At 47.0% G+C, this 24,122-nt stretch overlaps 1 protein-coding gene across 4 annotated transcripts in view; it reads left to right on the forward strand.

The window, feature by feature from the left end:
* The window catches only part of QSER1 (glutamine and serine rich 1), a 107,960-nt gene that overhangs the window by 32,950 nt on the left and 50,888 nt on the right, over nt 1–24,122 (forward strand). For 3 of the 4 annotated variants that reach the window (XM_006110276.2, XM_075927809.1, XM_075927808.1), the window contains 2 exons: nt 16,029–16,141; nt 17,107–17,265. The exons of the other annotated variant lie outside the window; for it this stretch is intronic. In XM_006110276.2, coding sequence (XP_006110338.2) covers nt 16,029–16,141; nt 17,107–17,265 — 272 coding nt within the window. The remainder of the gene's footprint in view (nt 1–16,028; nt 16,142–17,106; nt 17,266–24,122) is intronic. 4 annotated transcript variants of the gene reach the window in all.

Genomic DNA, 24,122 nt, shown 5'->3' on the forward strand with positions numbered 1-24,122 from the left:
ATATTGGCTAAAGGAAAATGAATTGTAAAGTATACCTCAGTTTACAAATAACTTTGCTATAATTTAGAGAGAACAATACTTCTAATAGGATTAGTCTGAATCTGGGCTCTAGTTGCCCTTCCCCCTTTCTTCTCCCCCCCCCCCCAGCCTATCCATCAGCCAGGGGGGGCCCTCTGGGGGCTGGGCCCAGCTTCCAGCTCGCCGCCCCTCCCCCGCAGCTGATTGCAGGCTGGGTTTCTCCTTGCAGGGGGGCATTGATCGGGGGGGGGGGGGGCAGACTGTGCCGCCCAGCTCCGGGGATGGTTGTAGCAGATTGAGGGGGCTCCTGTCTATCACTGTTTAGGGATGGGGGGCCATGTGGAGCCCCATCCCCAGCTGGCCACTTTCCTGCTGGTGCAGCTGCCCCCAATTGTCACTCTACTATATCACTGTACTCTGATCCTCTCATGTGGAAAACAGTCCCGTTCCAGGCACTTCCTGTTTTCCTGGCACAACCAAACCCTGATCTTTAAGTTAGGAGAAGAGGAAGCTACATACCAAACTTGGTGGTCCTAGCTCTTACGTTTAGGAGGAATTCTTGAATAAGCAGACTCACAGATAGATGGATGAACTTACAGACAGACACACTCTAAAAGTTTATATATATATAAAATGCATACTAGGTATGTTAAATTTTGAGTAATTGACTAATCAAATAGTCGATGCAATTTGCATTGTCTATTCGATTAGTTGAGAGAGTGCCTCCGCTTTTGAAGTGTAGCAAGTGCCCTACGGCTGTTGCTACATTTCAAAGGCAAAAGCGCTGCCCTTCCTTCCCACTAGGCACCCATGGTCTGGAATACGCTTGGCACACTCCCCCACCCCCAGGCCAATCAGGGCCTATGGGGTGCAGGAGCGCGTGAAGTCTCCTCCGCTCTGCCCCCATCCTGTGAGCAGTGCATGCGTCACGTGCTCCTGGCAGGGCGGCAGGAGGCTTCACTCTCTCCCTCACCCCCAGGCCAATTAAGGCCTGGGGGTGGGGGAGCAGCAGGGCCTCCGCAGGCTGGATCTGGTCCATAGAGGCCCTTTTGCCCACCCCTGCCTCAGAGCCATGTGCAGATTGGAGCAGCATTCCAGTGGCGATTTAAAGGGCCCACGGCTCTGGCCACTGCCACAGTAGTAAGGGCAGCCAGGAGCTTCGGACCCCTTTAATTGCTGGGGCCCAGGGCAACTGCCCCTTTTGTCCCTCCCTGTCGGCAAGCCTGCATCCTACTGAAATCCATATGAAGAAGTAATAACGATAATTTTTGCTTCCCTGCCCTACATGTACCGCTTCTGGTTAAGAACAAATACCATTAAGAGTACTTCCTTTGCCTGTCTAGCTGCTGTTAGGACTATATGTTTATCTCTATTTCAGTGACTTTATATGAATGGCTTTTGTGTGCATTTCTTCAGGTCTTTTCTATAAATTCCTGCTTTCAGTAAGTCAGGAATCAGTTGCAAGTCTAACCATTTTTAACTTTCATTCTTCTGGAGTTCTTTTTGTAGACATGCATGGAGCCTGAGAAAAAAATAAAATCCATTTTCAGCATGTGTGTCTGTTTAGAGGCATCAGTGTTGGAAGTTTTAGTCTTAGTGGGGTCTAGGAGAGTTTCCAGTGTTGATATCTAGTCTGATAGGATATAGCTTTCAATCTTGAGCTACTTTTGTAGTATGAGGACTTCAGAAAATTTCTATTGGTTTAAATAATCTAATTTTTCTATCAACAGAAGCAGTTGCTGCTTTAGAGCAATGTGGCAGGCTCATGGGACCCACAAAAGACTCTTTTGCTAAAAGTTCTGATGTTTAATCTGTAGTTTAGTTACTTAAAACAATTTTTGATGAGGTTTGTCTGAGAACTATTAAATGCCATGGATTTTGAAAGTACAATAGGTAACTAATCAAAACTATCCTCTCTCCTTCTACTGGCAGTCTTTTTAAAACCCTTTAAAGGTAATCTCTAAAAACTTGTCAAAAATAAAATATTAAACTACTTTTTGCTTGTGAATTCTTTGCTGTATGAATTGTAAGGAAGTAGCATTGCTTTGTAAAAGTGTGATTGTCTGAAAAGCAGTACTGAAAAAGCGTTATATCTAGACAATGTTTATTGCAGCAAAATGTTGTTGTCTTATAAGTACACAGTTCTTTGCACTTGGCCCCAAAATTAGTAGACATACAAAATCTGCCACAATCACAAAGATTGTGGGAAGCTCCGGAGGGTTGGCTAATGTGATTTCATTTGTTAGCTTTTAGTTCTGGAGAGTTTATTTAAGACGTAGAGATAATAGATTGAGTGAAATGAATACTTCATAAGTTTTTTAATCAATCAAACCCTCTAGTATTTAAATTGCATATTTTTTTTCTTATAAATTAGTCTAATCCTTTCAGTTTTGGATAGTTAGCATTCTTGAGGCAAAAAGAGGCTCCACACACAACAGCATGGAGTTAAACACCAGGACTGAGGTATTTCAGTAAAGGTGAAAGTAAATATATGAATTTCACTTTCATTAGTGCTCAAGAGGGTTTCTTTGTTGCCATTGTTATGACAATAAAAGTTAATAGTACTCCATATGAAGTCTCTAGGAATAGCTTCTTTTCTCTCTAGATTCTCTATACTTTTTTTAAAACTATCAGACTTGTACACAGAGGCATCACTATCCTTTTTTCTTAATTTTTTTTTTCAGTCCTCCATCAGCCCCTTTGAACATGGTAACTACTTCACTGTGCAATATTAAATTCCTTACAACAGAAATGAGGAAATTAGCATGGCTTATTTAAATTGAGTGTTAAATATTTTTGAAACATTAAATAGCAATTGAGACTAACAAGTACAAGTCATGAGATACTGCTAGAGGTGTTCATAACCACTAATATCAAGTACAATTAGCTAATATAGAAGTTGGCATATGAAGGATTGTTCAACAAAAATGATAACTTTTGTGAAATTAGCTGTTACATGATCTGCAAGGATATGTGTGGTTTTCTGAGATAATCTACACTGTTAACACTTTATTGCACAATAACTGCTAGCTAATTGGTTTTATTCTTATTGAATAAGATTTTTATGTTGCAAGACAAATTCATTTTCGAGATTGAGATTGTATTAATTCCTAACACGAGTGATTGAGAGGGCATAACAGAAATGTTGGACTCTTTCTTTTCCCCAGCCAGTCTTTTCCCCAAGTAGAAATGCAGAAATGAGTGTTGGGGGGAACCTGAGCCCACTCCCTACTCCAGGTTCCAACCCAGGACTCTGTAATAGCAGTTGCCTATAAAAGTCTCCTACACCAGTGACGTGATAGCTCAGGGATTTTGTAGCTACTTCCCCAGCATCTTCCTTATTTCAGGCTCTTCCTACTAGGGATGTTAGTATGTGTGGGAGGTTCGGGGGTGCAATCACCCCCTCTCCGGGGGGGGGGGGGTCTGCGAACCCTCTGCCCCTTCTTTGATCCCTTGTTGGGTCCCGGGCCCTTGTTAGGGAGCCTTGGGTCTGAGTGCGATCACCCCCTCCCAGGCGGAAGGGGGGGGTCAGCGAACACTCTAGTCGTTACCCATCCAAGCGGGCTTGGGCACCGGCCCTGTTCCTGGGTTTCCTTTCCCGCAGGGGTTCGCCTCCTAGTTCCTTCTCTTGGGTCGTCGGGAGCGGGTTGCTCCTATAGGAGAGGGAGGGGGACTCGGTCCCGCCCTCTCTCCAGGTCCCAGCCCGGGGCCCTGGGTGCCGGGGCTGGCTAGCGCCCCGGCGCAGTGGACGGGGGGGGGGGAGGATTCACTCCCCCCTAAGCTTGTCCACCCACGGTCGCCAAAAGCGCCCTGCTCCGGGCTCCTTCCTCCCTCCCGGCGTCTCCTGCGGACCGCCCCCGACGCCCCTGAACCTACCCTGGCTTGGCGGTCCGCAGCGTCCGGTGTTTGGGTGGGGTCTCGGGCGGGTTTTCCGGTCCCGGTGCACCCCTGGCTGTCCCGTTCCCTCCTGGTCCGGCGCGGCGGGGTCCGTCCACCATCTGAAGAGGGGCTGACCGCTCGCCAGGGGCAGTGGCTGTCCCGGAGGCCCCAGGACCAACGCCGGGCCGATAGCCGGGCTGAGCGGCGTTCACGCTCCGTCCTGCGGCGGGGGCCGCTCCTCCGCCGCTGCGAGGAGCCTGCCCCCTGCCCCGTTGGCGGCGGGCCCTTTTGAAACAGCCCGCCGCACCAGCCGCCGCCCGGGGCCCCGCCCCTTCCGGGCGCGTCCCGGCGTGCGGCCCTGTCAGGCAGCCACGTCCCTCTGCCCCGCCCCCACCGTGCGGGGCCTCGGGGGACGGGCCGTATTCGCGCTGCCAGCGCAGGCGCGGGGGTAACACCCCAGCCCGCCGCCTCCTCTGGCTCGCGTTGTGGGAGTATTGGGGGGTCCGGGCCTGGCTGTCAGCCCCCTGCCCGCGGGGGCTCCGGTCACCCCGCCCCCGGGTCAGTGACAGCCCGTCACAGCATGTAATTGAATAGTCATGAGACTGGATCAGATTTTAGTGGTTACAGACTATTTGATAGTTTATGAAAGGCAGCAGCACGGAGTGGCAGGCAGGTCCGCAAGAGGAGCCGGTTTAAAAATTGGTTTGTCACACAGACCAGCTCCACCTGCTGCACCTATTAGAGGCAGCAGCCCCTGTCCTCAGAGGGTCCGAGCTCCCCATGTACAGAGGCTCTTCCACAGCAGTAGCCCCTGTCCTTAGGGAGCTCAGACCCCCCTCAGATAGAGGCTGCTGCCATGAACAGGGGCTGCTTCATGGCAGCCTCTCCCCACCTCTCCTTCTCCCTGCTCTGCTAACCCTCTGATAGAGGCAGCAGCATGGTGGGCAACACCGTAAAGCCAGTGCTGGAGGGAGCCGGCATAGAAGGTGGCTTCTCATGTATATCAGCTCCTACCTGCTCCCCTCACCCCCGCTGCTTCTATAGGAGGCATCAAGGGGAGCAGGCAGGTTCGCAGAGCCAGCCTGTGCAGAGTCTCAGCCTAAAAGCCGGTTCCCCATGTGTATTGGCCCACCGGCTCCCACCTCTACCCCCTTCCCCTGCTTCTGATATACAGGCAGCAAGGTGGGGCAGAATGCATGTAGTCAACAGGATTATCCAATAGGACCAGGTTTATTGGTTAATCCTGTAGTCATCTACACATTGATATCCCTACTTCCTACTAGACTCCACTGGTGCTTGTTTCTCCTCAAACTCCTCAACTCCTCAACTCCTCTTGCACCCTAACAAACAGCAGAGAAGCTTTTTATAAGCAGTCTCAGCTGGTTCTTTAATTGGCCCCAGGTGTTCCAACTCGCCTTGGCTCACCTGAATCTGCAAGCCCACTTAATTAGCTCCAGATGCTTCATTGCCTTGATTGATTCTGGCAAGTTCTCACTGGTTCTGGACTAGCCCCTGCAGCTTACCCTGGGAACAGATATGTACTCAATCTGAGGCTAATATTCCTCCCTTACGTCACACTCTTGTACCCGTTTGCCTGACCCTGTCACTCTGCCTTTGGGGAAAAACAGCCAATAATAGATGCAGCAAGGAGGAGGCAGAGCTCTCCTTCCTCTCTGCTCGTCAGTGTGACACTATTCTCTCAAGAGGCCAGGGAAGAAGAGGGAGCAGAAAGAGCACAGCAATTCAAGGCAATTCCTCTCCCTCCTTCCCTTTCCCATTCTGTGAGGGTGTGTCTAGACTACATGCCTCCTTCGACGGAGGCATGTAGATTAGCCAGATCGGAAGAGGGAAATGAAGCCGCGATTAAAATAATCGCGGCTTCATTTAAATTTAAATGGCTGCCCCGATCTGCCGATCAGCTGTTTGTCGGCAGATCGGGGGAGTCTGGACGCGATGCCCCGACAAAGAAGCCTTTCTTCATCGACACAGGTAAGCCTGGTTTCACGAGGCTTACCTGTGTCGATGAAGAAAGGCTTCTTTGTCGGGGCATCGCGTCCAGACTCCCCCGATCTGCCGACAAACAGCTGATCGGCAGATCGGGGCAGCCATTTAAATTTAAATGAAGCCGCGATTATTTTAATCGCGGCTTCATTTCCCTCTTCCGATCTGGCTAATCTACATGCCTCCGTCGAAGGAGGCATGTAGTCTAGACACACCCTGAGCAACAGATCAGTCTTCTCTCTGGTTCTTCTCCTTTTCTTCTTCCTGGTCTGGGACAAGGAAAAGAGGGTCCTTACTGCAGCCTCCCTCAAGCCTGCGGGAGCCAGGGTGAAGTTGGAGGTGGGGAGAAGAGTTGAGGGGGTTAAATAGGGAAGAACAGTGGTTTGGACTGAATTTGAGAACCTGGAGGGATCAGGATTGATTTGGGGATGGATTTAATTCCTGACAGGGAGATGGGCAAAGGTCGAGGCTTGATCTTAGAAGTCCCACCTCCTCCCTTTTTTTCAGACCACATTAAACATTATACCTGAGACCTCACTTGGAAGGATGTTTGCCAGTGAGGATCCTTTTGCCCCAGAGAGTCTCTGCAAACCAGCATACTCCTGCTTCCCATAAATGAATATTGATGGAAAAACAAGATTCTGCCTTAGCAGTAATTTATTTAGTGAGAATTTATAGTTTGACTTTCAAAACCAAGGAAAGGAATCAATTATATGTTCTTATGGATGTTACTGAAAATTGTATTTGAAGTTGAAAATTCCTTCTGTAGATGAGAAGATCTCACAGGGCTAGGATTTGTATCACTGAATATAATGCTTGCTAATACTGTTCCTATAACTTAATTTGGTGATCTATTTAGATTGTAATTGCCAGTATAATCCAGTAGGGATGTCAACGAATAGTTGTCTAGGCCAGTGTTTCTTAAACTGTGTTCTGTGGCACACCAGTGTGCCGCAGAGATATGGTGACCATACGTCCCTTTTTTTCCGGGACAGTCCCGGATTTAAAGACACCCAGCACTAGCGCGGCGCAGCATCAACTCCTCACCTCCACCTAGCATGTAAGTGGCTCCTTTGGTGTTTTGCGTGGGCAGCTAGGGCCGCTGCCAGTGGCACGCAGTGTCCAGAGCTCCAAGGTCCTATGCAGCACGCTGCTGTCTGGCAAGCCCCTCCTCTCACTGCGTGGCTCTTCCCTCCCTCTGCGGAACTGCCTCCGCTGTGCACCGCAAGCCTGGCCTCCTCCATCCGCAGGCAGCCACCACTGGTACTGGTTGGAGTCGGTGAGCTGCTCCTGGGAGCTGCCGCCGGTGTCCCGGCAGAGACTGTGCAGAGCCTGGCTGGAGCACTGTAGAACGGGGTACGTTTGGGCTTTGCTGGTGTGCTCTGTGCACGGCCAGCCCTTTCTCACCCCCCCACCCCTTCCCATCCTACTGGGGGAGCGGCAGTGCACGGACCCGCTCGCTCTGCTGTGCTCCACGAGCCAGATCTGGGATGGTGGGGGCTTTCTCTCTCTCTCCCCGTGCTCCTCCTAATGGGAGCCAAAGCTGCTGCGAGGACTGGAATGCAGCACTAACTTTAGCACCACGGGCGGCCCAGCTCCAGGCCCGGCAAGTGGTCCTGCCCCAGAAGCAGCTGGGGTTGGGGCTGTGGGGACTTCTGGGTCCCGACCACAGACTCCAGCCCTGCAAACAGGAAGGCAAAAGATGAGGATGGGGCATGGAGAGAACTAGGGGGAAGGAGGGTGGGAGAGGAAGGGGCTTGTGCTGAGGGGAGGGACACAAGGCAGGAGAAGAAAGGGGAAGGCACCAAGGGGCAGGATGGAGGAGAGAAATGCCAGGGGGTCAAGTGGAGACAATGAGGAAAAGAGCAGAAGGAGGGAGGAGAGGTGTCATTGGGGGTGGGACGGTAGAGGGGACAGGGTGATGCTGGGAGAGGAGAGGGGAAGGGCATTTGGGGCAAGAGGAAGCAAGGGGAGGGGGAGGTGCTGAGAGAAGGGTTGAAAGGAAGGGTTGGATGGAGCAAGTCATGTGTGAGGGCACAGAGGCATGAGAGGGCATGAGAGGAACTCGGGCAGAGGGTTGTGAGGGGATGGGCATCAGGGAGAAATAGGGCAAGGGGGCGGGGCAATGAGGGAAGGAGGAAGCACAAGGAAGATGCAGGGGTAAGGGAAGGTGCAGATGCCAGGGGATTCTGGGAGTGAAGCAGAAGGGCAGACACCTGAAGAAGAGAGACCAGCACCAGAGGAGAGAGGTTCGGTGGGGGCCAAACTCATCCCCTGTGGGTGGGAGGATGGTGGGAAAAGTTCTTAGGGGGGTTACTTTTTTTTTAGTCAAGGGCATAGTAAACAGAGGTCAGGGTGTGTAAGTAGAATCAAAGAGCTGGAAGAGACCTCAGGAGGCCATCAAGTCCAGCCCCCTGCCCAAGGCAGGACCAATCCCAACTAAATCAACCCAGCCAGGGCTTTGTCAAGCCGAGACTTAAACACCTCTAGAGATGGAGATTCCACCACCTCCCTAGGTAACCCATTTTAGTGCTTCACCACCCTCCGAGTGAAATAGTTTTTCCTAATATCCAACCTAGACCTCTCCCTCTGTAACATGAGACCATTGCTCCTTGTTCAGTCATCTGTCACTACTGAGAACAGCCTTTCTCCATCCTCTTTGGAACCTCCCTTCAGGAAGTTGAAGGCTGCTATCAAATCCCCCCTCACTCTTCTCTTCTGCAGACTAAACAAACCCAAATCCCTCAATCTCTCCTCATAGGTCATATGCTTCAGCCCCCTAATCATTTTGGTCGCCCTCTGCTGGACCCTTTCCAATCCGTTCACATCCTTTCTATAGTGGGGGGGCCCAGAACTGGACACAATATTCCAGATGTGGCCTCACCAGAGCCGAATAAAGGGGAATAATCACTTCTCTTGACCTGCTGGCAATGCTCCTCCTAATGCACCCTAATATGCCATTAGCTTTCTTGGCTACAAGGGCGCACTGTTGACTCATGTCCAGCTTCTACTCCACTGTAATCCCCAGGTCCTTTTCTGCTTAACTGCTACTTAGTCCCTAGCCTGTAACAATGCTTGGGATTCTTCCATCCCAAGTGAACGACTCTGTACTTGTCCTTTTTGAACCTCATCAGATTTCATTTGGCCCAATCTGTCCAGGTCACTCTGGACCCTATCCCTGCCCTCCAGCCTATCTACCTCTCCTAGCTTACTGTCATCTGCAAACTTGCTGAGGGTGCAACTCATCCCCTTATCCAGGTAATTAATAAAGATGTTGAACAAAACCAGTCCAAGAACTGATCCTTGGGGCACTCTGCTAGAAACCGACCGCCAACCTGACATCGAGCTGTTGATCACTACCCATTGGGCTCGACAGTCTAGCCAGCTTTCTATCCATTTTACAGTCCATTTATCCAATCCATACTTCCTTAACTTGCTGACAAGAATGTTGTGGGAGACCATATCAAAAGCTTTGCTAAAGTCAAGGTATATCCCATCCACTGACTTTCCCATATCCACAGAGCCAGTTATCTCATCAAAAAAGCTAATCAGATTGGTCAGGCACGACTTGCCCTTCGTGAATTCATGTTGACTATTCCTAATCACTTTCCCCTTTTCCAAGTGCTTCAAAATGGATTCCTTGAGGATCCTCTCCATGATTTTTTCTGGGGACTGAGGTAAGGCAGACTGGTCTGCAGTTCCCTGGATTGTCCTTTTTCCCTTTTTTTTAAAGATGGGCACTACATTTTCCTTTTTCCAATCATCCGGGATCTCTCCCGATCTCCACGAGTTTTTAAAGATAATGGCCAAAGGCTCTGAAATGACATTTGCCAACTCCCTCAGTACCCTCGGATGCATTAAATCTGGGCCCATGGATTTGTGTATGTTTAGCTTTTCTAAATAGTTCCTAACTTGTTCTTTTCCCATCAAGGGCTGTCCATCTCCTTCCCATACTGCATTGCCTAGTGCATTTGTCTGGGAGCTGACCTGGTCCGTGAAGACAGAGGCAAAGAAAGCATTGAGTACTTCAGCTTTTCCCACATCATCTGTCACTAGGTTACCTCCCTCATCCAGTAAGGGCCCCACACCCTCTCTGATCACCCTCTTATTGTTAGCATGCCTGTAGACACCTTTTTTGTTACCCTTCACATCCCTTGCCAGCTGCAATTCCAGTTGCGCTTTTGCCTTCCTTATAACTCTCCTGCATTCTCGAGCAATATATTTATACTCCTCCCTAGTCATCTGTCCAGGTTTCTACTTCTTGTAAGCTTCCTTTTTTTGTTTAAGCTCACCATGGATGTCCCCGGTAAGCCAATCTGGTCACCTACCATATTTATTTTTCTTGCTGCACATCAGGATGGTTTCTTACTGTGCCTTTAATGAGGATTCTTTAAAATACTGCCAGCTCTCCTGGACTCCTTTCCCCTTCATGTAAGCATCCCATGGAATCCTGCACATCAGTTCTCTGAAGGAGTCAAAATCTGCCCTTATGAAGTCCAGGGTGTGTATTTTTCTACTCTTCTTTTTTCCTTTGGTCAGGATCCTGAAATCTACCATCTCATGATCACAGCTTCCCAGGTTGTCACCCACCTCTACTTCCCCTACTAGTTTCTCCCTGTTTGTGAGCAGCAAGTCAAGCTGCACATGGCCCCTGGTCAGTTCTTTCAGCACTTGTACTAAGAAGTTATCCCCTATATTCTCCAAAAACTTCCTGGATTGTCTGTGTACTGCTGTATTGGTCTCCCAACAGATGTCAGGGTGATTAAAGTCGCCCATGAGAACCAGGGCCTGCAATCTGGAAAGTTCTCTCAGTTGCCCAAAGAAAGCTTCGTCTACCTCATCTACCTGATCCGGCGGTCTATAGCAGACACCAACCACAACATCACCTCTGTTGCTTCCACCTCTAAATTTAACCCATAAACTCTCAACAGTCTTTTCTCCCTCCAAGTACTGGAGCTCCAAGCAATCATACTGCTCTCTTACATACAACGCAACTCCTCCTTCTTTTCTCCCCTGCCTGTTCTTCCTGAACAGTTTATACCCTTCCATGATAGTGCTCCAGTCATGAGAGTCATCCCACCAAGTCTCCGTTATTCCAATCAAATCATAGTTCTGTAACTGGGCCAGGGCTTCTAATTCTTCCTATTTGTTTCCCAGTCTTCTCGCATTGGTTGATCACCCTGCCTTCTCCATCCAAATCAGGGGTCCTCCTTGGTTGCTCGTTCCTCCTTGTGATTCTTCCCGGTGTCCGACTTCCTCACTTACCTCAGGGCTTTGGTCATCATCCCCCAGTGAACCTATTTTAAAGCCCTCCTCGCTAGGTATGCAAGCCTGCCCTTGAAAATGCTCTTTCCTCTCTTGATTAGGTGGATCCCAGCTCTTCCTAACAAACCTTGTGCCCGGAAGTGTCCCATGGTCGAAGAAACCAAGTAATGTGTCCCTAATTTGGTTCAGAAAATATGGTCCCCCTTCCCCCCCTTTTTTTTCTCAACAAAAATCCTTGGTGTTCCTTGGTCTTAAAAAGCTTAAGAAACACTGTTCTAGACGATTAACCGATAAGCTTAGGCTTATCGGTTAATCTTATCGACTACTCACATTCCTCCCCCACCCTGTATTAGAGGCAGCAAGCGGGGAGGGGGGACCAGTTCCCCCCGCCACCTGCTCGTAATGCCACCTGCCTTCCTACCCTGCTGCTGCCTCTGAAGCAGCATTGGAGCAGGCAGGGGAAGGAGGTACTGCCATGAAGCAGCCTCTGTCCGTGGGGGTCTGAGCTTCCTGTAGATGGAGTAGCCTCTGTCCTTGGGGAGCTTGGCGTCCCCCGACAGGCTGCTTTGTGGTAGCAGACTCTGTCTGCAGGGGGTCTGAGATCTCCACAGACAGTGGCTGCTTCACATGTCCCCAAGAAGCTCTTTTCTCAGGGAGCCTGGGCCTGCTGATGGGCAGAGGGTGCTTCGTGGTAGTAGCCCCTGTCTGTGGGGAGCACAGATCCCCCGTAGACAGAGTTTCTCTGGGGGAAGTAGAGTAGCCTCTGTCCACGGGGAGCTGGTTTGAAACTGGCTCCCCTCATGGCACCCCGCGCTGCTGCCTGTGATAGAGGCAGCAGCGTGGAGTGGCAGAGGGCTCCCTGGGAGTGAGGCCGGGCGCACTGACTGCCGGCCCTGCCCCTGGGACTATGGAATAGTCAAGTAACCAATGGTAATTCATGCGGGTACTCGACTATGCTATTAATCAATATCTAACATCCCTACAATCCAGTCTTGATTTATAAATTTAAAAATTAAAATATACTTACACCGACTTCGTGTGTATTATAAAATTCTCTGGTGAGTTGAAAATATAACAGTTTTTAAGAATGAGAGAAAAGAACAGAACTACACCCACAATGAAATAGATATGTCTGCCAATTATTCTTAACAAAAATACAAATCAGTAACAATTTCTTGTCTCAGAGCACAAGAGCCAAACCGAAGTGGTTAGTTGGTATTATCCATTCTTAACATGAAGCTATAAAAAGGTAGTCTCAGATAGTTTTTTTTTTTTCAGCTTTAATTTTTTTCCTTCAAAATTTAAAATAGGCTGGAATCCTATATATAGCTGAAAGAAATATTGCCAGAATATTGCAATCACAGAGCACTTGATGGATGCGTAAACTTGAGCAATATGAAGAAATGTTCACTGTGCTCAACAGTGTGAAGAAATATCTGTGCCCATGCCGAATTGAGTGTTGTTGATTAGGGGGAAAATATTATCACCTGCACATAGATGGTGATATGCTATATCAGTGGTCTCCAACCTTTTGAAGCATGAGATCACTTTTTTTAATCCAAGATCTACCTCAAATATAAATAACCTTACCCCGCCTCCTTCTCTCCCCTTCTCCAAGGCCCCACCCCTGCTCACTCCATCCTCCTTCTCTTGCCCATCCACACTCACTTTCATCAGGCTGGGGCAGAGGGTTGGGGTACACGAGGGGATTCATGACTGAGATAGGGTTTCGAGATGTGGGCTCCAGCTGGGCACTGCTTACCTCCTGGTTGGTGGTGCAGTGGGGCTAAGGGAGGTTCACCCCTGCCCTGGCCCAAGCCCAAGCCCAGGCCCACTCCCTAAACCAGCCAGCAAACTCCATTCCAAGTCCTTTTGTGTCCCCACTCTGCTTCGGGGAAATAGGATACAAAGTGATGAGAGGAAGCAGCTTGACATCAGCACCCGTTCTCTCCCTTCCCTGCCCTGCACAGCAAGCAGGAGCTCCCAGGGGGGAGGGGCAGTTCCAAGGCAAAGGGCAGGAGATGAGCAGCAGTGAGAGGAGCGGCAGCTGAAGTGCCAGCACTTGACAGGCACTTGACTGGCCAAACCAGTCAGGATCCCCTGTCAGAGGCTCCAAGATCTGTCGGTAGATCCTGATCTACTGATTGGTGACCACTGTGCTATATAGTGAGACAAAGCAATATGCACAGTTGCCATTTTTAGAATTTTCAGTTATGCTTTTTGTATGCAGTATTCTTGCAGCTATATCGTTCCCAGGATATTAGGAAACATTTCGGCAAAGTAATGACTTTTATTAGACCAGCTTCTGGTGTTGAGAGACACAAACTTTTGAGCGTACACAACACAGAGCTTTTCTGAAATGTATTCAGAGTGTCACAGCTAAATAAAATATGAAACAAATTATTCAGCATAAGTAAGTACAGGCAGTCCCCGAGTTACGTGGATCCGACTTACATCGGATCCCTACATACGAACGAGGCTTTTCTCGCCCCGGAGGACGCGGGCGACAGGACCGCCCAGACGCACTGCGGTCCCGCCGCCCGCGTCCTCCGCAGCGAGAAAAGCCGCTCCGCGTCTCCCTGGTCTGCGGGGGGGCAGCAGACCAGGGAGACGCGGAGCAAAGCTGCGGAGGACGCGGGCAGCGGGACCGCAGCGCGTCTCGGTGGTCCCACTGCCCACGTGTCCCTGGTCTACTGGGGGGGGGAGGGCGCAGCTAGTGCGCCCTCCCTCCCCCGCGACTGACAACAGGAAGCCCGAGGCGCTTCCTGTAGTCAGCCGCTGGTCAGTTTCAACAGCGGCTGAATCTGGACGCCAGTTCCGACTTACATACAAATTCAAGTTAAGAACAAACCTACAGTCCCTATCTTGTACGTAACCCGGGGACTACCTGTAACGCATATTTCACCCGGAAGGGTTCCTTGAAATATGTGCTGAAGTCCAGTGTTCCCGTTTTTCCTACATAACTGAGACCTAGAAGCTTGAAAATAATATTTCCCCCGCCAATTATCTGCTTTTCATATTGGCAAACATTAGTATTTTTGTCTTGTGTTTCTAATGGAGCTTGAAATTAAAATTGCTTTTCTCAGTTTCCTTTATGCATTGGCATTACAGGTTGGACCTCCCTGGTCCGGCACCCTCAGGACCTGATTGGTTCCAAACAAAGGATTTTGCTGGACCGAGGGAGATAATTTCTGGCCCCCCTGCCACTGCCTGCTAGCCCGGCTCTGCTTTTGGCCCAGCCACCAGTCTCACAGCAGCTCCCCTCTGCCACCAGCCTGGCTGGGATCATGGCCCCAGCATGAAAGGCTGCTTGCCTTTCATCAGAACACTCTGATCCAGTAACATCCATGTCCTGTTGGACCAGAGAGTCGCAATTTAGAAAGGTTCAACCCATATTGATATTGTCAAAGATCTAGACACAGTGTATTTTAACTGTTTGTATCACTTACACATTTTTGCTGGCAGTAGACATAATAAAACTGATAATTCAAACTTTATCATAAAACGTAAACATAATCTACTGTTTAAATCAGCAGAGGCCAATCATTTTTGCAGGGGGACTGCTCAGTGAATTTTTCTATGTGGTCATGTGCTGGCTCCACTCCCCAGAGGAGGCAGAGCCTGGGGAGGAAAGGGCAGAGCTAGCCTCCTCCCAGAGTTGTCTGGAGCTGAAGGATTTGAATTAAAAGCAGCAAAGGACTTGAGGCATCTGGCTCTGCTGCTACTACATTGCCTGCCAGTTGTCCGGGATTGCTGAGGCTATTTAAAGGCTCTTAGCTCCAGCCCTGCCAGATTAGCGCTGCAACAGTGAGCCATGAGCCATTTAAATAGGATCCTGCTGCCTGAGCCATCTCTTGGAAATTTGGTGGTATGGGCAGCAGGATAGAAATAGAAAGCAGCCAGATGCAGTCCATGGGTCAGATTCAGCCCACGGGCCACATCTTACCCTGCCCTGATTTAGATATTAGGGTGTAATGCAGATGGTGGGCAATAATTTTTGAAAGGTGGGGACACTTCACAAATTTCTTAAGAGTCCCTGAGCTGCCCTGGAAGGGGCGGGGCCAGGACACTTCCCATGCTTCTGCACCCATAGACCCTGATTGGCCTGAAGTTGGGGGAGTGTGTCGTGAAGTCTCTCCCCCAGCGCCTACAGGGAACCACCAGCTGTTTTAAACAGCTGGCAGTTCCCTCTAGGCATCACACACCCCTGGCAGCAGGAGGAGACTTCTCTTGCTCCCCTTGCCTCCAGGCCAATCAGGACCTGGGGGCATGGGAGTGCGCAAAGTCTCTCACCCCCTGCGTGGTGCCTACAGTGAACCACCAACTGTTCTAAACAGCTGGCAGTTCCTTCTAGTGCCACACACCCTGGCGGGGCAGGTGACTTCATGTGCTTCCCCTGCCTCCAGACCATTTGAGATGTGGGGAAGGGGAACGACAGGGCAGCTGTGGGCCAGATCAACCTGCTTGGCAGACCAGATCAGGCCCACAGAGGCTCTCTTGCCCACCCCTGGTGTAATGGCTCATGAATATGTAGTTGCCCACAAATGCAGTTAATGAAGCAGTAAATTGCAAAAACTGCACACACTCTCCTTCCCATCACTGAACTAAGCAAATAGCATTTCTTTCCTCAGTTAATGCAACACAGAATTTTTTTGTTTGAAATCCCTTTTTTTTCTGGCCAGCTGGTTCATTTAGTACCAATTTTTACTTACTTTACACTTTTTGTAAAGTCCTTTTTTAACCACAAACGACAAACCTTGATGGTGTTTTTTTCTTTCTACAACTTTTTGGCTTCTTGTCAGAGTTTCATCTATTTGTTTCTTTGGTTGTGTGCTTTGTTTCCCACATTTAATTTCTTCCTTTAGCTTAAGCTATGGAGGAGGACATGCATCACACTCAGAAACCGATCTTCTTCACAGACAAACATATGCAGCTTCTCATCAGCTTCCAGGATATGCTACCACCCACCATCCTACTGGTAACTGTCTATTGTCTGGAAACTCTATTTAAATAATTGCTGTGTTAAATATTGCATCTTTAAGCTGATTAATTATATGGTCCTAAGGAGCAAAAGAGCAAATCAGGGTGTAGCAAAAGCTATTTCAAGAGTGAATTTATTATTTCAGCAATTTTCTGATAGCTTTATACCATGGGTTTGTTATGAGTGCACAATGAGGAAGGTAACTAGCAAGTGCAGTGCTTCATAATCTGGTTAACCAGTTCTATGAGGTTTTTAAAATATCCTGAGGATTTTCTTTGATACTGAGCATCAAATTTTTAATGACTGTATGTCCAATAAGTATCTAACTATAAACTCTTCTGCACATAAGAATAAAATATTCAGTTGGTCTCCAAAGCGTGCTGCTGAAATTGCGCCAGATACTCAGAAATCTAATTCATGGAAGTTTGAATGCACAGTTGCTCTTACTAATGCGTTGTATTAAAAGCTTGCTAAAAATATAGCTTTAAAATGTGATAATAGTGAATGGCTTATAAATAAATGATGTAACCTAATGGTTCATCACTTCATAAAAATGTGACCCTGTGTTCTGCCATCTAGATATCAACTTGTGTTGCATATGAAAGAAGACCTTCTCAAAAATAACTGTAGAATAAAACCTGGAGGACAGGGGAAATGCATACCAAACTTAAAACTGATAACTTTGATTCCTGCTAACACCGATTAAGTTATAGCATGGAATTTTAATATATGACTAACAAATTTGAATTCACAAATGCAACCCCTTAGTACATTAAAATTTTGAGCAAATATATTTATAATTTTTAAACAGCAAGTGTTAACATTTCAAACACAAATGTTTTCTGAAAGTGTGAAAGGCTTTGTATTCTTTGAGTAGCATGATAACTCTGACTGTGGTTTGCTCTTAAATTTGTAATAGGAATTCATTGTGATTTGTATATTTGTTTTTTTTTTCCCCCGAGGTCTTTCTGGAATATTTGATACCAGTATACATAGTACTGGAAGTAACACTAAAGAAACGTCAGTTATGAACTTTCTCTCTGCAATTGAATCTCGCACTGCTCAAGCTGCTTCAGGAGCTACCCTTTTACCACAGTTCAGGGCTCCATCGTGGCAGACAGGTGATACTTTCAATTTTTAACACACTTGTACATTTTTATAGGTGTGTGTGTATACAATAAATAACACTTAGAAGGGAATTCTTTCTTAAACTCCTCTCTTCATTACTGGTAACTTTGTGAAAAAAATTTCCTCTTGAAACACATTTTTATTGGTGTTATCCCAGTAGTGAATATTTCTTGAGAGTTTAAAAAAAAAAAAAAAAAAAAAAAAAGCTTCACAGAAATGTTTGAATTTCGCAGTTATGAATAAAATGCACATTTTCCACATCCATTTTATTTTATGCGATAACCCAAGTTTCAAGCTTTTCATTTGAATTTTCAAAATTGGCATAAATATGAACAGAACAATGGCCCATCTAATCCACTATTCTGTCTTCTGACCATGGCCAGCTCTAGAATGACCAGAACAGGGCAATTTTGAGTATTGTCTGTTCCCAGATTCTGACAGATGGAGATTGAGGGATACCTCAAACATGGTGTTACATCCATGATCATTTTGGCTAATAGCCATTAATGGCCCTATTGTCTGTGAATTTATCTAATTCTTTTTTAAACTCAGTTTATACTTTTGGCCTTCACAATGTGCCCTCGCAACAAGTTCCATGAGTATGAAGAATTTCCTTTTGTTTGTTTGACACTCGCAGCCTATTAATTTCAGTGAGTGATTCAGTAATTCTTGTGTTCTGTGATTATCATCTCTTTTCTAGATGGAACACTCAAGTCTTTTGAATTTCTTCTTGTATGAAATACCCCTAATAATTTTTGTTGCTCTTATTAGCACCTTTTCTACTTCTAATAATGTCTCTCTTGAGATGGGGCACTCCAAAACTTCATGCAGCATTAAAGGCATTGGTATGCCATGAATTTATATAGTGACATGAAGATATTTTCTGCCTTTCCTTTCCTAATGGTTCCTGGTATTCTGTTAGCACGTTTGACTGCCACTGCATACTGAATCAATTTTCAAAGAATTCTGTGATGACACCAAGGTGTGTGTCTCTTTTGAGTTGTAACTAATTTAGATCCCATCATTTTGTATGTATAGTAGGATTTATGTTTTCCCAGGGCATTACTTTGCACTTTTTGATCATAAATTTCATCTGCCATTTTGTTGCCAGTCACTGCCTTTAAAGAGTTTCCTATCTTCTGTGATTTTGTGTCCTTTGCAAACTTTACCTCCTCACTGTTTACGACTTTTCCTAGATCATTTATGAATATATTGAATAGCAGTAATCCTAGTACAGATCTTTGGTGGACCCACTATTTACATCTCTCTACTGTGAAAACTATTTATTCCTGGTCTTTGTTTCTAATCTTTTAACCAGCTACTGATCCAGGAGAGGACCTTCCTTTCTATCCCATGACTATTTATTTTGCCAAAGAGTCTTTGGTGAGGGACCTTCTCCAAGTATACTGTTTCCATTGAATATATCTATGTCTATATGGGGGTTGACTCCTTCAAAGAATTATAAAAGGTTGGTCAGACATGATTTCCATTTACAAAAGCCATATGGGTGCTTCCTCAACATATTGTGTCCATCTATGTGTCTGCTAATTCTCTTCTCTTCTAAGCTACATCTGCACTGCACAGCTATTTCAGGATACCGTAATAGCTTTAAAGCAGCCCATTATTTCTAAATGGATTTTGAAATAACGGGCATGCTATTTCGGCGTCCCTGTAAGCCTTGTTCCATGAGGGCTAAGGGACATTTCAGACAATTAGACAGCGCCAAATTTCAAAATAAGCCATTTCAAAATTACCTCAAAATAAGCTGTGCAATTGCATAGTGCAAATCGCGTAGCTTGTTTCAAGGTAAGGGTGCAGTGTAGATGCACCTCTATAGTTTTAACCAGTTTTCCTGTTTGACAGACTTCGACTCCCCATTGTGACACCTCCTAATGGCTGTCCTGGGAATTACCTCTGTCTGCCAATGTGCCCTCTTCTGGTGATGTCTTGCCACTATCAGTTCTTCTCCAGAGACTTGCTTCACTCAAAGGACCATGGAGTCTTCATGACACAACCCTCTGGCTGTGCCATACTCAGTGTTCCCCCTTTCCAGGGGACAGTATCACAGTTCCTCAGACCAGCCACTTCCTCAGTGGTGATTGGGGTGGGGGTAGGGGACTTAGGTCCATCCATACTCCAGGTCCTGGTCCAAACCCTGTAGATGGCTGCCACTTGCTGCATCCCCTTTGTAGACCTCACTGGGCCACTTCCTGGCGGCCTCAGCATCCTCTTTGCCCTTGCCTTAGGGCTTCAGCCTGCAGATCCCTGCAGCCTGCTAGGAGCTGCCTTTACCTCCCTGGGTATCTGCCTGCAACAGTGCTCTGTCCAGGGTGCTTGCTGCCCTCTCTGTGCAAGCAGACAGTCCTTCTCCCTCTTCAAGCTCCAGGGTATGACTAAATCTGCTCTGTTCTGCCATCCTTCTTATATGGGCCAGCTGGGCCCTGATTGGCTACTCCTCACAGCCCCTCTTTGACTACCTACTGTGCTGTCTCTGAAGGGATCTAGTAATCCCTTTGAACCCATAATACTCTGGTACTTAACAAAGGCTTATTGGCTTGTAATTGCTAGGATTGCCTCTGAAACCTTTTTAAAAATTGGCATTATCTTAGCTACTCTCCAGTGATCTGGTACAGAGATTGATTTAAGCAATAGGTTACATACCTAATTAAGTTGCAGTTAATACTTCTGCAATATAATATTTGACTTCCTTCAGATATCTTGGTGAATCCCATCTGACCCTGGTGACTTGCTATTGTCTAATTTATCTATTTGTGCCAAAACCTTCTCTAGTGCCACCTCAATCTGAGGCAGGTCCTCCGATTTGTCACCTAGAGTATAGTTTGATTGTTTCTCACTAGCTCCTTCCTATACTTTACCAACTTCTTTTCTATCCTCTGGACTATTGTATAGAGTTCCCTCTTTAATAGGTGATCCTTAACCTGAGTAGAAAAGAGTCAACTAGAATCTGTTTGTGGGCCAAATCGAGATGTTTTCTAGCCTGGACACAGTTGTGCCAACATCCCCCCGAAACTGTGAGCGTTCCAGTTGTTCTAGACCAGCGATCCTCAAACTTTTTGTCTGATGGTCCACCTCGCTCAATGCAAACCTTTCTGCGGACCACAAGTTGTTAATGGAAACTCGTTATTAATTACATAATTACCCGGAACCATTTTCCTAGTGCTGCATCTAGGGATAATGGTTTCATTTAACCAGTAAGGGTATGTCTACACTACCCTCCTATTTCGAAGTAGGTGGGTAATGTAGGCATACCGCACTTGCAAATGAAGCCCGGGATTTGAATTTCCCGGGCTTCATTTGCATAAGCCGGGCGCCGCCATTTTTAAATCCCGGCTAGTTCATTCCTCGTGGAATGAGGAGTACAGCTAGTTCGGATTAGGAAGCCTAATCCGAACTAGCTACTCCATGCCGCGTGTAGCCACGTGGCACGGGGTTCGAACTAGCCGGGATTTAAAAATGACGGCGCCCGGCTTATGCAAATGAAGCCCAGGAAATTCAAATCCCGGGCTTCATTTGCAAGTGCGGTATGCCTACATTACCCTCCTACTTTGAAATAGGAGGGTAGTGTAGACATACCCTAAGAAAGGAAATATTAATTTAAATTATTAAACAGATTAAGCACTTTAACTTTCTCATGTTAGTTTATCCAACTTCATTTTAAATAAAGTAACATTAATTTATGTCCAACACAAAAGGTTCCGACCCACAGAAAATTCAGTTGGGGACTACACAAGTGAGAAGCAAAAAACCCCTCCAAAAAACCCCAACTCTCACTGATGTGCCCCCCAACTGAGACACCTCACTCCTCTGGCACTCTAGCCTCACTGGGGGAAGGGAAGGGAAGGTATAGGGAGGACTGAGGTTCAGGGCTTCCTATAGGACAGATTTACCCTTCTGAGCTTCCACGGATTTTGTGGACCCCCCCCCCTCCAGGCTCTGAGGCGGTATCAAAAATGAGGGGTTCAGTATGCAAAACAGGGCTGCCAGCGAGTGGGATAGGTATGGGGGTGAAGGATCTGGGTGGGACATGGGGTGCAGGAGGGGATGAGGGTGTGAGGTCTGGATGGGAAGTAAGCTGCAGGACAGGCTGGGAGGGTATCTGGCCAGAGGGAGGGGGCAGTGTGTGGCAAGGAAGGAGGGTGCAGGAGTAAGGGTGGGTGCAGGAGCACGATGGGAGTAGGGTGTCTGGCCAGGGGGGAGTATGCAGGAGCAGAGTGAGGGTAGGGTTTCTGGCCAGACTGTGCAAAATCTGGGCATGAGGTGAAGGGGGGCACTTTCCTTCACACCCCACGCCTCTCCAAGGCATCAGTGTCTCAGGCATGACCTCTTGCTGCTATGGGCTGTATTCCGGCTCATAGGAGCAGTGGGGAAAGCCTCCAGGCAGCATGTCCGTGCATTGCTGTTCCCCCACATGGGGGAAAGGGAAGAGGAGTGGCACTGCGTGGAGCAGCTTCTGGCTTCGCTTCTTCCTGCGAGCCAGATCATGCAGCAAGGCTTGGGGCTTTCTTCTGTCCCCTTATCCCCCCCTTCTTACCTGGTGGAAGGCTGGTCAGTCTGTATTCATCCAGCTAGAGTAGGACTCTTAAAAGGCCTGATTAGGGCCTTCCCTCCAGGGCTCAATGGGATGTGTACTATTTATTTATACTTATTCAGCCAGGAAGAACTCAAATTTACTACCCTGTCTGACATGAAAAAATCTTGGCATATTAAAATAATTCAGCCTTCCTACAGTATTCTTTCTGCCTCTGTAGCAGTAAGCATTTCAGTGCATAGGAGAATCTGATTGGTGTTTGACTCTTACTTAATTTCTTTCTCCTGTATCCATATAGAAATATTTACAAATAACATATTGCCTATTTATTCATGTAGTTTGCAAATATGAAATGAGCTAAAATATGTCTCTTTTGATGTTAAGGGTTTACCTTTTTGTTGAACCAAAAGGCCATCCAAATGCCCGCCTGAGCTGCCTCAGCTAATGCTATCTAAGCAGTTTTGAGATGAAGCTGTAATTGTGCCCTACTGTAACTAAAAAACTTGAAACAACTGAAATATTTTAAATTATTTAAAATGGAGTTTATTTGCTGAGGTAATTATTGTGTCAACATGGAAATCCTGCTTAGTGAGAATTTTACTTATTCTCAAATAGCAGTTCAAAGCTAAATAGTTGGGTTTTTTCCCTTAGCTGCTGAATTGTAAATTGGACTGTATGAATCACTTCCCTATACCCCATCTGGTTCCCATGAAAGTCAGTAGGAGCATTGCATTTAACTTCCAGTAGGAGCAGGGTAGGACTCCATTGATTAATTGACTATATTTTTAAATGTAAGACATCTATTTGAGGGCTTTCATTTGTAATAGAAGACAGATTCTCTAGCTTTGCCATACATTCCTGTAAGACTTTGGGAAAATCATTTAACTAATCAAGTGCTTCCATTCACCATCTCTAAAATAGGGATCATAATATCTTACTCCAGGACATTGTGAATTTGAATATCCACTCCTGGCAAACCTCTTTGAGCTCCTGAGATGGGAAGTGCTATAGAAGTGGAAGTAGATATGATTGTATCTCGAGATAAATCTAATGAGAGAATATATATATTATTGTATTATAATTCAAGTAATACAGAATTTATATTCTATTAAATGTTTTATCAGCTAAGGATGGTACAGCAAAGCAAGGCTGCAGGTAGGGAATACTAGATCTTTTGATCTGATATTCCTGTCATGGATGTTTTTATTCCATCTTCTATCTACAGCTGTAGTATACGTGCATTTCTTCTCTACCCCTCAGAGCAAAGCCTCCTTTTAAAAATACATATGTTGTAAATAAATAAGTTGTAAAAAATGCTGGAAAGACTCCCACTCAATGAATGTTTCGATATAGGTTTATAAAATGGCATCTCTTAGCCATGCAATGTAAATTTTATTCATACTAACAGATAATAGTGTTCCTTGTGGCCCAGGCGTTCATGAGTGTTGATCACTACAGCTTAAAAGATTTGTACATTACTGAAAGAAGTGTTATGTAGCTTTCTTAAGCAGCTGTGTTCTGTTGTCTGATGATTATATGAGGTGTGTTAGGATGGAGAGTGAAGGAGTAAAACAAGTGCTACTGCTTTGAATGATTTATGTTTGTAACTCCCATGGTGTATTTAAATGCATATCAAGTGTTGTGGCTCTATGGAATTCCATATAGATTAAAATCAAAACAGCTGAATAGATATAAATAAAAAAGTGCCTGAGGTGTCAAACAGTGCTCTCTTTTTGTGGCACATTTTGCACCAACAGTATGCAACTCGAGTTTGTTCTTTTTCTTTGCAATTAAGTGCAGTGAAGAATTCATTATGCCTACAAAAATGGAGCCCTAGAAAATGAGTTCTTGTATACAGGCAGTCCCCGAGTTACGCGGATCCGACTTATGTCGGATCCGCAGTTACGAACGGGGTTTGCTCTGCGTCTCCCTGGTCTGCTGGAGACTAGCAGACCAGGGAGACGGGGAGCAAAGCCTCTGAGGATGCCGGCAGCGGGACAGCCGCAGCGTGTCTGGGCTGTCTTGCTGCTCACGTGCTCTGTGGCTTTGGTCCGCGTCTCCCTGGTCTGCTGCCACTTGGAGACCAGCAGACCAGGGAGACGCGGAGCAAAGCCGCGGAGGACCCGGGCGGCGTCTCCCTGGTCTGCTGGGGAGGGGCTCAGCTAGTACGCCCCCTCCCAGCAGACCAGGCTTTTCTCCAGACGCCTGTGGTAGAGCAGCGGGGGCACTGCCGGTTGGTCCCGCAGCGCCGCTCTGGGCGCTACTGGACCAACCCGGCAGCACCCCAGCTACTCTCCCCAA

This window comes from Pelodiscus sinensis, chromosome 4 (assembly GCF_049634645.1).
Source record: "Pelodiscus sinensis isolate JC-2024 chromosome 4, ASM4963464v1, whole genome shotgun sequence".
NCBI lineage: Eukaryota > Metazoa > Chordata > Testudines > Trionychidae > Pelodiscus > Pelodiscus sinensis.